Raw genomic sequence first — 14,559 nt, forward strand, 5'->3', positions numbered from 1 at the left:
TGTATGTAAAATATAGTAAAAAATGAATTTGACTGATCTAGTTATTAGAGGATTTTTTTTTTAATTATCGTTATTAAATAAAAAGCATAGTTACAAACCATCAATGGTTCTCACGAGCCACAAACATTTATGTGTTCAATGAACTTCAGTTAAGTATTTATTTATTCTCACATGTTTGATTGAGGATTTGATAGGGACTTTTTTTTTTCTCATGTATACAGATGTTAGCGCAGTTAGCTTGAAAGGGATACAGTACTCTACCACAGGATGTGAGGTCCCGTGATCAAATCTTCTCACTAATGCACCTAACTTCTTGAGGTCATCGTACGAGAGTTTTCATTTCGGATTGACCCGGTCTTGTGTAAATGGTATCACAGTGACCCCAGGATAGGAGTGTCAAAATCTATCCCGAACCGATAAAATCGACCAAAAACAATCGACAAAACCCAAACCAAATCAAACCGATCCTTATTAGATTTGTCTTGGATTGAGGTATGTAGGGACCGGTTGAAAATCGATCCAAACCGAGCCGACCAATAACCATATCGAATGAAACATATAAAAAAATAAATGATTTTGAGATTATAAATTGGTGAATTAACCATCCATTTTTTACAATATGAATGAGAATTTTTTTTTTTTATTATAAGGGGAATTATTACAAATCATTGAATATTAGGTTATAAATAGAAAAATTGATTTATAAATTGTAATAATTTTTCCATTGATTTCTTTCTCCACTATAGAAAACTGATTGGTTAGTTAAATGAATGATTGGATAATAGGGTTCATTTTGTGATTTCAATATTAGTTATCTTCTTAGTAATTTGTTATCCATTGTTTTCAATATTAGTTATTTTTCTTTACAATGATAAACCATGATTTAATCATAAATTTAAAGTTTCTTTTCGTCAAATCTTGTCACTATAAGTTATGAATGAAAGATTCATTATGGTTCAAGCCCAATAATAAACCGATCTAAACCAGTATTAACCCGATATTGAAAAACCAAAATAAACCAAAACCAAACTGGACCGAAACCGATCGAAAACCGAAGTTCCTTAATGGATTGGTTTTGGTCTCCCTCATTCCTAGACCGAAACCTATTCAACCCGATCGAAACCAAACCAAACCGAACAGTCCAATTGACACCCTTGCCCCAGGATTAATCGGGTCAAAGATCTGAACACCCTAAGTATCAAAAAAAAAAAAGGAGGAAAAAAAAAGGAGGCAATTATCCTTCACCTACGAGGGATTTGGATGGTGTGCAAAGCATATTAGGGGAACAATGAAGGGACCTAAGCGCATGCAATTGTAGGGAAAAAGAATGCAACCTGGTCGCGTGGTTCACGTATGTGCCCAGACACAAAGACTATAAAATTATTGTCCCACTCTCGTGAAATCAAGAATCCATACATAGTGATACTCCAACATGCCCTTCCATTGACTCTCACGTTGGTATAAGAATCATGCAATAATGTGGCGGTCTCTTATCCTAACTTTTATTAGTCATTAGGAGTAAAAAATACAACCTAATATAGGGCCACAACCTTATGCGGTTATGCCAAACCCTTTCAGAAAAAAAAATGTCAACCCCTTTCAAAAATTAAAATTATATCATTCCCTCTACTGTCAAGACAAGATCGGCCTTTAGATCAAATCCCGTTAATAGATCATGTCTTCATGCGCTACTACTGGTCCTTGCTCCCCCATATACCTGGAACCTGGTACATGCTAACAACCAGTGGACTTTTGTGGATATGTTTAATGTTTGCTAACTGATACCATACATGGTAGGTTCAGAACCCACACCAGAGGCAATGAGTCATATTCATCTAGATGAGATTATTGGATTCCTTGTATTTGATTAAAAAATTTGACATTAATGCGGCCTTGGATGATAAATTCTTGAACTGAAGTCTGTGTGATTAAGATTGAGGAGAATCTTATCTTATTAGTGCACGAGGTTTTCACTATTATTGTATTTGAAGAGGATCATAATGTACACAGCTCTATCGCTATCTTACGGAAAGATTGTTTTCTAAAGAATCTTATCTTACCATTTATTTATTTTTTGTGGAGAGAGAGAGGGTGTGTTTTTTGAATATAGGTTATATTAAACTTTTTAGTGATGTTAATGAAAGTAAAAGAAAATAAACTCTTGTAAATAAGTCGCATGAAATTTATTGCTATGTCAAAATGTATTAATGTACCTTTATGATTTCTTTGAATTAAAAATTCTAATTATTGTTTTAAAAAATATTAATTATAAGTAAATGTTATAGAAATATCTTGTCACAATTATTTTTGTTGGTGATGAAATTATTATTATTTTAATATGTTTTAAGTTTTTTTTTAATGATTAAATCATATATAAACCCCAAGATATAGTGGAGTTGGCAAGGAATCTTTGATTCATGAAGCGTGTGATTCTGAGTTCTGACTCCTTTTATTACCTTGGGATTACTCACATGAGGATACTCTTGACTAGTTTTATGAATGATTCTAATTCCACTCTGATTTGATCCAATTCATAGGATAATAGGGTCAGTATGGACCCATGAGATTAGTTGGGCCGAAGATTTGGATACATGGTATTAACAAAAATGAAAATTATATTTCTTACCAATTATAGAAAAAATTATATAGAGAGAAGATCGAATCTCATCAAGCCTTCCTGGAACAGACCCCAAAAGAGAATGAGGAAGATGTGTTATCATCTAGAAATGAAATAAAAGATGTGCATCATTTGAGCAGGGGGATATCGTATATTTTAAAGTTGCTAGCTTTTGTTCTTTATTACTTTAAAATTGTGAGAAAGGTAAGGAAGGTTACACACTCAACATTAAATTTCTTATTATAACAAATTGTATATATAAATTTTCTTGAAGTATTATTAAGGTGTTGACACAATAATTATTCAGTGCACTGTGGAATCATTTCTTCTAGAACTTAAGAGAGTATATCTTTATAAAATATCAGTTATGCGGGCTTACTATTGGCATTTCATTATTATTATTATTATTATTATTATTAATTTTTTTTTTGTTAATGACGGTTATCCATGCCTTTGGTTTGACTAGTCCCATGGATCTATACTGACCCCACAACCGAGTGGACCGAGTCGTATTGAGGTTGAATGAGAACCATTCAACCTTCACTAAAAATAGTGAAAAACACTAAATACCCCGTGAGTGGCCCCAAGAAGGTAAAGGAGTGTAACTCAGAACCACACGCTTCCATTAAATCTAGCCCAAGAGTTTCTTTTTAAAATGTTGTCTACATAATTTACATCCATATCCTGTAAGATTTCCAATTTAATGGGCTAGCATAGTCCAAGATTTGTTTCAAAAATCGGTTTAGTGATGTTGACTATAGATGGAGTAAGCAGAAAGAATCCGATAATGGTAAGTGATCTCTATGGAGATATTGGATTTTTATTAATACACCTTAATGGTATGAAATATATATATTACTATGTGTGGACCTAAGGTTTTATTTCCTTAATGGGGAGGAAACCCTAATTTCTTTGCAGGGTTGGTCCCTACCCTCACCCCTATATATAGTTATCACTGACCCATTAAGTGAGGCTAATGATCTAAAGTAAAAGGGAAAGAGGGTAGATCAGACCAACATTGATCGTGTTGTACAAGGAGCATACGAGAAGAGATTTGAGAAGTTGTTATTCTTCAGCCATGGATTCAGGTATGCCTAAAACATGTCTTTGTAGTGTTTATTGCGCATGCTCATTGATCTCCATGAATCGTTTTCGCATTTATTTTCTATCAGATCCAATATACAAATTCCCTTTTTTTATTTTTTATTTTTTATTTATAAATCCCCTCATTATCTTATAACATTCTTAGTCGTAAGTTGTCCTCTGCGCCCCTCCCTTCAATGTTTGAATAAAAAAGGAAGCCCTCTCTCATAAATAATTGTATGTAAGAATTATTTTAAAATTTATTGAATAGAAAATATCAAAACTATTATTTATAAATTATATATAGAACTAATTAACTTTCTTATATAGAAGGGGTTCTTTAGATCCATCACAAGGGTGCTCATTTACTATATGTTTCATAAATTGTGTTCACACTTTTAATGCAGTTTGATGATAATTTACTTCTAATAGATGTAAGGAGAAAGTTTTCCTCTACCATGGGCTTTGGAATAAGACACCTAGATATCTAGGGTTTTTACTACTCTGCTCCGTATTAGAAGAAGTCAAATTAATTACACATCCATATAAAATCTCTGACTTTCTCTTGCAACATACTCAACAGTAAGTTGACTTGCTATTTTTCAAATTCAAAACTTAAACTCCATGGTCCTTAGCATTTTATATTGACAAAGGAATTTATTTTTGCTAAAGCTTGAACAATCATTCTTCTCTAGTTTTTTTTTTCCTTGAGAAAATATTTTACCCCAAGTAACATGGAGAGTGTGTCTTTTCTAAGAGTTTCAACTTTCTAGATTAGGATTTTCTACTTAGGAGAAGTGAAATCTAGCTCTTTCTAATCTAAGCTTCATTTTTTTCATGGAAAGTAAGTTAGCAGCCTCCTGCCATTTGAGGTTGCCATTGTGTTTTGTTTGATGACGTAGAGGGCTGGAGATAAAGATCATTCCATTTTAACCATAGCTCTTTCCAACATTTCTCTTGATCATACTACTTCCTCCTTTATAGATTGGATAAAAATATTCTTTATGTTAAATTTAGTAATGGATAATACATGATTCTCCTTAGGTGAAATAGTAAATAAAATAAATAATCCTTTTGACATATAATCACATACTTCCCCACCAACCATTACAAGCTCCTCCATATTTTTATCATCCTCTCACCCTAAAATAACAAGTAAACCCTAAATTTGAGACCTCTTTGCCTTCTTTTTTTTTTTTTAAACAAAGTAGAAAAAAGAAATTATTTTAAAAGAAGAGAGTACAAACTATGCAACAATACTAAAACCATAGCCACCCTTCGCACTTCAAAACACAAGCAATGAGTTCTTAACGTCATGGTTCATATTCTCCAACTCCGGCATTACTACAAATTGAATCATCCCCGGCGGTCCACACGCCAACGCCAACGTATCGCTCGATCCTTCCGGCAAATGTTCCCTTAGAACACTCTCTGTAACAGACCCAATACTGTACTTCCATCCTTCCCTTATTGATTCTCCTATCACATACCACACCTTAAATCTCTCATGCTTCACCACCCAGGAATCCAATCCATCCCTTAACAAGATATCATCTTCTGTTTGATTTGCATAGACCAGATACATCTCTGTTTCATCTTCAGGGTCCTTCAAGATTGATTGGATAACTTGATAGATAGGTGTAATTCCAGTCCCACCGGCAATCATGGCAAGCTTCTTTGCAAACTTGTGTTTGCCATGGACAGTGAAGTTACCTCGGCCGGTATACTCTATATGACCCAATGGACCCTTGAAGTCAAGGGTTGCACCTAATGGAAGTGAGTTCAAGTACTGCGACAAAAGCCCTCCATTGGGGAATTTAGGGTTTACACCCTTGAAATAGACCTTGATGATGAGATCAAAGTAGCCCACCTCATCAATGGCGCTTGTTGGAGTATATGCACGCATACAGAGCTTTCCATCTATTGTAGCTGAAACGTAAATGTGCTTACCTATTGGCAATCCAAGGACTTGATCTTCTGATGGTAATGCGAAACGAAAGACACGAACATTATGAGAGACTGAGGTCTTAGAGATGAGCTTGCATTTGATTTTTTCTCCTGGTATTAGAGCAACGTTGTTTATTACATTAGACGAGTCAGGAACTGAGTCAGGAACGGTGGTAATGAGTTTTCCGATTTGATAATCTTCAAGCATTTTCCTGGCTTTGCCAGAGTGAATTGCATCAAACTCTTCGGTGCAATCAGTACCAGCGTTGATGAGGATGCTATCGGAGCCACCAGGGTGGTCCTTGAGGAACCGGGTGCAGTCATAAATGTGACCATGGACGACAATCCAAGCTGAGTCAACCGAGTTATGCTTCTTCACTTCGGCCATGGGTATCACATTGGAGGTCACTGAGGGGCCGTTCTTCAACGGTTCCAAGTTACTCTCAGACGTTTTGAGGTGCTTTTCTTGAGCCATCCACCCACCCGGTTGGTTTGCTGGCTGGGTCGGGTGCTCAAACATGATACCAATCTCACCCTTTTGAGTATTGCGTTCGTTCATCTTCACTTTGAACCAGCAATTGTTCATCATTCCCTACACATAACATACCACCTTGCATGTTAGCTTTCTTACCCAATTCCCAAGTACAAGTGGCATCTCAAAGTCTCATAGATAGGCTGAACTAGTGTTTAATTTGGATCATTTCCCCCATGAGAACATCTTCTTACATGGGATTTTACCAATCTATGGGATATCAAACCAAGAGTCAATAATCCATTTTTCTCATCATATGGCGGCAATGAGACTTGGATTCTAAGAATTGGTTGAATCGGATTGATATCCATCTAAGCCAATCTTGTATCAACGAATCAATACCAAATGTAGGTAAAAAGGGCAAATCGATATCGACAGATATTGATACCATTTTTAATTCCGATTACTAAAGCCCTGAATGAGACAGGTCTAACCAAGTTGTATCAATACCGTTGATTTTAAATAAAAAATCAATTTTTTCTTCATCAACGGAGAAGAGAGAATATCTTTGCTCATAAGTTCTTAGATTTAAATGGACCCTCAAACTGAAATAATGGAAAGAACATGTCAAACCTCCTCAATGGATGAATTTGGCAGTTTCTTCAAAACCCTAACCTAATCTGTCATATCAAACCCTAACCAAGTAGCTGTGGGGCCCGTTTAGCCTACTTCGTTGCCGTCCATCCCAAAACTCTTACATCGAACCTAAGTAGGAAAGTGTGGGGACCAATAGCTAGGGTAAATTAAAACCTAAACTGACATTTCACCAACTACTTCTAAATTAAAACCCCAAGCATCTCACATCATCCAGTTGTTTTGATGTGAACATGACACTTGTCATTGTCCCAAGAAAAGTCAAATTCAATAACAGATGTGGGCCCAAGCAGACAAAGCAACATCAAATTTAAGCTCTAAGTTGGAAATGCTTACCATAACATTCCAGATGAGTTTCTCAGGTTGAGTGTTAAGAGCCTCATCCCAAGCCCTTACAGCAATTTCTTTGGAACCAAGTAATTTCGGTACCTCCACCTCAAGTGACCAGAAGCACCAGCACCAGTACTTGCCATATTTGTTGGGTTTCTCCTGGATGTCCAACTGGCAAACAATCCAACTCTCCCCACCGTCCAATGTCACCTCAACACGTGTTATCTTTCTCCCTCCACCTTATAAAAAAAAAAAAAATGTAATTCACGTGTTTCCAAAAGCTGCCAAATGAAGAGACATTGGGTAAAAAGCTTTGCTTTTCCGTGCTGGTCCCTTCCTGGGAAAGATGTTTCGCCCATGGCAACCATCATAAATAAATAAATACTAAATTAAACACCACAAAAGAAAATTCCTCGTCCATTTTTTTATTTACAGAAATTTCAAGCCGCCTAAACAGCCAGATTCGTCTTGTCAAAATCTTGCCACTTGGCTAAACTGTCTAAAATGTCTCTATCATCAATTTCAAGATAGGGCCCATTGATAAGGATGCTAATTTGTATAATTTAAAAAAAAAAATAATGGGTGAAAAATGGTATTGGTATGCATGTTACAATAAAAAAAAAAAAATTAATTAATTCATGGTATCAGTATTGATATTAATATCAATGGTAATAATTTATATTAATTTTTTTTTAATTTATAAATATTGATAAACAGAGGAAGAGCAGTCAGGGATTCAGTTCACAGTATTTATATCGATTATCAATAAATCAATATTGATACGAATCGATCATATCTATTTATATTGATCGATACTGAATCAAATCACCATGATACTGATCCCCTAAATATGTACATGTATCTAACTATTTTTCATGTTGTTTAATACTTTTATTCGTTAATATTAATTGTTTCAGCAAATACTTTTGATTACACATTTTCTACCATTAAAAATTAATAAATCAATAGAAATATTTAAATGATTCCATTAGAACCTGTATATGCGTAGCCCTTCAACTTATACCGCCTCCGCGTAGTCCAAAAGTTTCTTGGCAAGATCTCCTCATGACATGGTGTTGTTATCACTGAGTTAATATTCAACTCGTTGATGATATACTCAGGCTTATACCACCAAGCTGCATAGAATCAAAATTATCAGAATCAGAATCAAAATCTTTTTTAAATAAAAAAAATAAAAGATTCTTGAAGTAACTCCCAAGAAGGATGGAGGATAGGCAGAATCAGAATCAGAATTAGAATCAGAATCAAAATCAAAATCAAAATCTTTTTTGAATAAAAAAAAGTAAAAGATTCTTTAAGTAGCTCCCAAGAAGGATGGAGGATAGGCAGTCCAGTGCGCACCTTCAGTGTTCGCTAGCTCGGCATCCACGTGGGATGGGAGGACCCTGTTGTCGTTATAGTGATAGTAGTTATCCGATTCCTTGGTGGTAACAATTATTCGCTTTAACCATTTGACCATCCGCCCTCCAATAAATCCCGGTATTATCATCCGCACCGGGAACCCATGGTCGGGCTTTAATAGCTCTCCGTTCTGCATATACGCTAGTATGATATCACGTGATGGATCCATCGCGATCTCCTTCTTCATGCTGGTCCCATACTTAGAACCACCACCGCCAGGCAAATCCTCCGCTCCTTCAAAACACACGTTCAGTGCTCCCATCCGACGGCTATAGATACCGCAGCGCCTGAGCACATCTCTCAACCGTACACCTCGCCACACCGAAGTAGAAACCCCAGCAGCACCCCAGCTGAAACCAATGGTTTGTTTCACCATATTCTGTTCTTTACGTCGGTTCCCGGCGCAAACGAGTGTCACCGGGAATTCACAACTCAGGAGTTCGTTCACGAGCTGGTCCATGGTGAACCGGGTTGGACGTTTTACGAGTCCGGTCACTTCGACGGTCCAGTCCTCCCAGGTTCCTTTGGGTACATGACCATGGTTGCGAACGTAGTGGAGAGTTGCGGGAGTGATGAACCCGTGGTGCATCAACCGACTCAAGGGTGGTTCGCAATTGAATGGGTGCTTACCGGTGAGTCGAATCAGTGACGGGTTACGCTCCACCCAGCTATCCGCTGTGCCCTCATCACGGGAATCCAAGATGGACGGTTCGACCTCATCGTTAATGTCTCGGATACGGTACGTCCTGTCAGACTCAGCTTCGTCTTCACTGGAAGAGTCGTCCACTCGAAGGGGAAAACGAGGGAGTAGCGAGTAAGAGAGAGAGTTGGAAGAGGTTCGATAGCCATGGACGATGCCGGTCAGACCAGGTTCAAGGTACTGAGCGAGGTTATCAACAAAGGTAGCCATTTTGGAGAAGGATAGAGAGAAGAGAATGGAAGGAGATCTAGAGGCTTGTGTTCCTTTCTTAGTTCTTACTTCTTCTCTTCTGCGATGAGGCTCACTTCTAATTTCTCTCTTTCTTCTCTCAATTTCTAATGATTTTTAGAAAAGAGAGAAGGATCTTCGGCGAGTATTACAGGAGAAACGTGTCATGTGGATGGTAGTGGGGGCCTATTGTTACCAGAACTATTACGTGACGTGAGGAGTGATGTTTGAATTTTTGAGATCTATGGGTCGAAGATGCTAGAGTTAGAGCCAGATACAATGGCGCCGCCAATTTACAAAGCCCATGTAATATTCTACTAGTTGTTTTCTTTTCACACCCTTTTAAGCCCACAGATAAAAAGAAAAATAATCTATTGTTTTTCTCATCCCTGTTTTTCCTTGTTTTGCTATCTGCAGAACGTGACACATGAATAACTTTAAGATCAATGCATCAGATGTAATAATTCTCATCTAATCTTGACCGTTGGTCTTTTTATTGTCCATGTATCGCATTCTGCCGGTAACAAAACAAGAAAAAACATGGATGAAAAAAACAGAAGATTTTGATCCTAGATAAAATATACAATACGGCCCAAGCAGGTCATAATTGAAAAAACAATGCATCCATAACATAAAATAAAATAAAAAGTTTGTCATTATTTTTGGTTAATTACATTGGTCCCCTTTATAGTTTATCTTAATGTTATAACCATTTCTTGTAAAATTTACAAATACAGTGTAATACTACCCACAATATTGGGTTAAATAAAGAGAGAACGGATCACGTCCTCGTGCGAAAATTATTCTTATATAGGACTGATTCGAACAAATGTCATCCATCAAATAATTAACTCTATGATGAATTTCATCTTTATGGATCAACTCATACAAAAATAGTTCTCATAAAAAAAACATGATCCACAGTTAAATAAAGACTCATAAGTAACCAAAGAAGGGACCAATAAGGACAATTTCAGTGGTGACTTAGAGCTTTCATCATTGAAATTCGTCAAGAATTATTCTAATAATTCAAAATATTGACTCAGATATCATTGAAATACCTGAGTCAATATTTGTTGTCAAGACATCTTGTTTGTTTTAGGAAAGTATGAATATAAATATTGGACATCATATAGAGCTCTTACCCATGATGTGATCTGAATCTAGCCTTAGTGATGTCGAGGACTTCGGCATTTTCTGGAGGTTGAGAAGCAGTTGGTCAAGATTGGTGTATTGAGAGAGAGAGAGAGAGAGAGAGAGAGAGAGAGAGAGAGAGAGAGAAAGGTAATGAAGGGCAGCAAAGAGGGTTGGCCTTGAGAATTATTTCTGTTATTGCATGATATTGTTAATATTATGAACAGTATGGATTTTGGGGGGGCGGTGACGGGGTGTAGAATATAGATTATGTTTTAGTTGTATATGTTTCTGTAGCACATAAGATTGCTTTGGAGGTTAGGTGGAAAAAATATATATATATATATATATATATGACAATGTCACTATTGATGAACATATGTTTCTTCTCACAAAAAATATTCTGTTTCCCTTCCTTGCATAAACAAGCATATCAATAGCTAGTAATGAATTGTCCTGGTTGAGGCTGTCTAGATTGCTCAACAAAGGATTATTATCAGTTGTGACCATACATTACCTACCGTGATTTTTTTCCCTTCAATTTTTGAGTAAAAATTCAACAACATTAACATTGGGTCTCCCAGATTAAGTTGTCATATTGAGAATAAAAAAGTTACCCAAAAAAGGAAAGAAAAATGTTCAATAAAAATTTGTAAAAAAAAAAACGGAGAATAATGTAGTTGATTGGTATCTACTAGTAGAGTGCAAACCTCCTAGGAAGTCACATATTCGATTCTCATGTCTTCACTATGTGACTTAAGGTTTTAAGGTACCCTCACTCCTTCACCTAATATCTCCTATACTCTCTAAGTATCTAGCTATGGTCAAATTCTCATGAAGCACTGTTAATTAGATAGATAAAAAAAAAAATTGAAAAAGAAATTAATATTAAACTTCAAATTAGTTAAAACAGAAAGTTAATTCTTAGTTTCTACACAAATCACCTAGAAAAGACTTCTTATGTAGCCCAAATGTCGATCACATAGACGTAATTATAATGAGACTCAAATTTTATGGATAAATAAGCCTTGAGGTTTCTCATTAACATGTCAAATTCAGCCCAAATAGAGTTTAGGAAGTAATAGAGTAGAGCTTTGAAAAATCTAGAAAATTAGATATCCAAATATGCATATCAATGTACAATATAAAATTTGACATGTCGCTAATCTAAATCATGTCTTATTTCTATCCAAGAAATAGCCAAATAATCTATTTACATGACAATGAAAATGCCCACATAGGAGACATTCTTTTTATTTAATTTACGTATCTTTTTTTATAATGAACCCATATGTTGAATATAAGCGAGTTCAATTGTTACCCGTGAGATACTATTAGATTATTCATTTATTTTTTACAAGTAAGAAATCACTGCCAAATTGTGTGGCCTTAACATTAATGTGGGGGACAATCCTAACACGGGTCCTTATATTCTGTCACAGAAACCATGTGATCAGACAAGTTTCTTTTTTATCATTTTTTTAATTGATTAAGACCATCAAAATTAATAAATAATTATTTAATTAACTTAAATAGTTTGTTCAGTTATACAGTGTATACTATCTCCTTGTATCTGTCTTTCCTCTACAATTGGCTAGGCGGCAGGATTGTCAACTGAGGGTTGTTGAAACTGTCCTAATTTGCATGAGAGAGAGAGAGAGAGAGAGAGAGAGAGAGAGAGACATGTTTTTGAGAAGTGGCGCATCGAAGGCTTCACTGGCCATTGAGAGAAGAGAAAGGAATATGAACAGGGAACAACAGTAGCCTCAGAAACCATAGGTGACTCCATCTTTCATCAAAGGCCACCTCTCTCTCTCTCTCTCTCTCTCTATAGAGAAGAAGGTGCTGAGATATTTCCTCAAGAACCAGCCAAATTTTTCGTCAGAAGCTAAGAATGATTAACAAATCAATGGACACTAAACCAGCTCTAGAGCAATTAAACATGGCTCCAACTAGCACTCCCTCTGGGAGTTATAGAATTCAGAAATAAATGAAAAAGCAGTGAAACTGAAACTTTGCCACGTGATGTGTGGGTTCCAATGGGGTCAATGGTTTGCCTAGCTCAATAATTACATCGTACGATCGTGACAGTTGAGAGCAAAGATTTAGTTATCTGTATTTGTCGATATTAAATAATATCGATACAGATTGAATTAGATTTGATTTAAATAAATAAATTAATTTTATCTTTTTTTTTTAATTCAACTCGTAAATTAATATTAATATTCAATTTGGATTGATCCGATGTTGATGTGGATATTTAATCTCAATTGATACCAATATAATATGATCGATGTGATATCAATACCTAAATTGATGCTTAAGAATATTAAATTATTTTTGTTTACAACACATTAATTAAACTTATATTGTTATAAAAATATCTATCCACCTTCTAGCTGAGGTGGTCCTGTACTGCTTCTGCCCAAGAAATGTATTTATGTGGTCTACTGCCCTACTTGCTATCTGATTTAAAAAAAAAATGGCTACTCTACTTGCTCATGGACCTTTGTTTGGCTGAAAACTCATGGACGATACTCTACACTAGTGTCCTAAGAGAAGTATTAGTGCAGTCCGCAACTATGGTCTTTTTTTTTTTTTGACTGAGGTTTGAGTGGAGAAATAGTTCTTTAAAAAGATAATTGGCTATTACACTGATACGGGATCGATGAAAGCACATGTTGAAACATTATCAATGGTAGAATTTATCCCTATAATGAGGGGTAGTCGATCATTTCACACCTTCTATGACTAAACGTAGAGGTTATATTGTCTTTCATTTTTTTATTTTTTTTACATTGAGATTTTTACTTTATCTTATTAAGAAAAAAAATTATCAAAAAATTAAAAAAATAAAAATAAATTTACATAGTAGAACTGTAGAGCACCTTATAACTAATTATGATAGTGCTCCAGAAGCAAAAGCAACGTCCTCTGTAACACTTTCAATTTTGGTGATCAATAAAATTTTGAATACATTTTCGTGAAATTATGAAAATAAAAGTAGGAGGGAGATCACTACATGGCTGTGTGATCCCTACACAATGTGCATAGGGGCATTCAACAAGGATGAGGTTTTTTATTTGACGGGGTAAGGTGGTCATTTCACCCTTCCTATGCTTGGGTGTAGGCTTTAGCTTGGTAGCTTTTTTTTTTTTTTTCCCTTAACAAAATATAGTTGTATCCACAAATATTAGGGCAAGAGAATGCTACCTTGCTATGTAAGTACATGCTAGCACACAAGCCAATGGGAGCCCTATGGGAGATTCTTCAGCATGGAGACAACACGATCTTAAATATTATTTGACAAGTCTTACAAAATTATTTCCTAACAAGACTAACCCAAATGCTCACGCACACATATAGAATGCCAATTGCCCTGAGCATGCAGGAACCCTCTCATAGTGATCCTTTTTGTACAATGGAACAAAAAGATTCTCCCCTACACCACCAACCCTACAAAGATTCATCCAAGGGTTAAAAGGCTTGATCACACATTTGCCACATCTAGGACTGCATGATGGGTACCTCATTGTATAGTCACAATAGGACTGTTTCACATTTGCGCATTGTAGCTACTAGCTACAATCAAGGTTTCAAACTCATAATCAACTAGCATGGTTTCAAGTATCGGTATTATATTGGCCATATCATATTGGTATTGACTGAGACTGATCCCCGATCCCTAACCGATTTGCCTGTATCGTTTCAGGGGTAAAACATTAAAAAAATATATTTTTTTCTGAAAAACAAGAGGCAAAAGTGACTGATATACACCGATCCTCAACCGATACCGAGAACTAAATCCCGGTCAAGTAGGGGGGCTCGGTGTCCATAGATTCCGGTTCGAATCGTCTCCGAATCGGCCGCACTCCTGTCTAACTCTTTCAGAGTGTCACTGTGTGCCAGGAATTGGAGAGTTAATCGGAATTTTGTGTGTGCGTGTTATACAGAGAGAGAGAGAGAGAGAGA

General features: G+C 36.0%; 1 protein-coding gene across 1 annotated transcript; it reads right to left on the reverse strand.

Moving 5' to 3' along the window:
* Window positions 1-4,685: 4,685 nt before the first annotated feature.
* LOC122077224 (nitrate reductase [NADH]-like) lies at window positions 4,686-9,629 on the reverse strand. Its single transcript, XM_042643092.1, has 4 exons — window positions 8,466-9,629; window positions 8,099-8,239; window positions 7,110-7,342; window positions 4,686-6,239 (listed from the first exon to the last, which is right to left on the reverse strand). Exons 1-4 carry the CDS (start codon window positions 9,433-9,435, stop codon window positions 4,986-4,988), a joined length of 2,598 nt encoding a protein of 865 aa, XP_042499026.1. The 5' UTR covers window positions 9,436-9,629; the 3' UTR covers window positions 4,686-4,985.
* Between the last annotated feature and the right edge of the window lie 4,930 nt (window positions 9,630-14,559).

This window comes from Macadamia integrifolia, chromosome 4 (genome assembly GCF_013358625.1).
Source record: "Macadamia integrifolia cultivar HAES 741 chromosome 4, SCU_Mint_v3, whole genome shotgun sequence".
Lineage (NCBI taxonomy): Eukaryota > Viridiplantae > Streptophyta > Magnoliopsida > Proteales > Proteaceae > Macadamia > Macadamia integrifolia.

What these genes read in the sequence shown, in the direction of transcription:
- LOC122077224 (XM_042643092.1), bottom strand. Translation starts at nt 9,435, where the DNA reads ATGGCTACCTTTGTTGATAACCTCGCTCAGTACCTTGAACCTGGTCTG. An exon ending in CGAGCTAGCGAACACTGAAG is followed by an intron (nt 8,240 to 8,465) that starts GTGCGCACTGGA and finishes GATTCTATGCAG; the next exon opens with CTTGGTGGTATAAGCCTGAG. An exon ending in AACTCATCTGGAATGTTATG is followed by an intron (nt 6,240 to 7,109) that starts GTAAGCATTTCC and finishes TGTTATGTGTAG; the next exon opens with GGAATGATGAACAATTGCTG.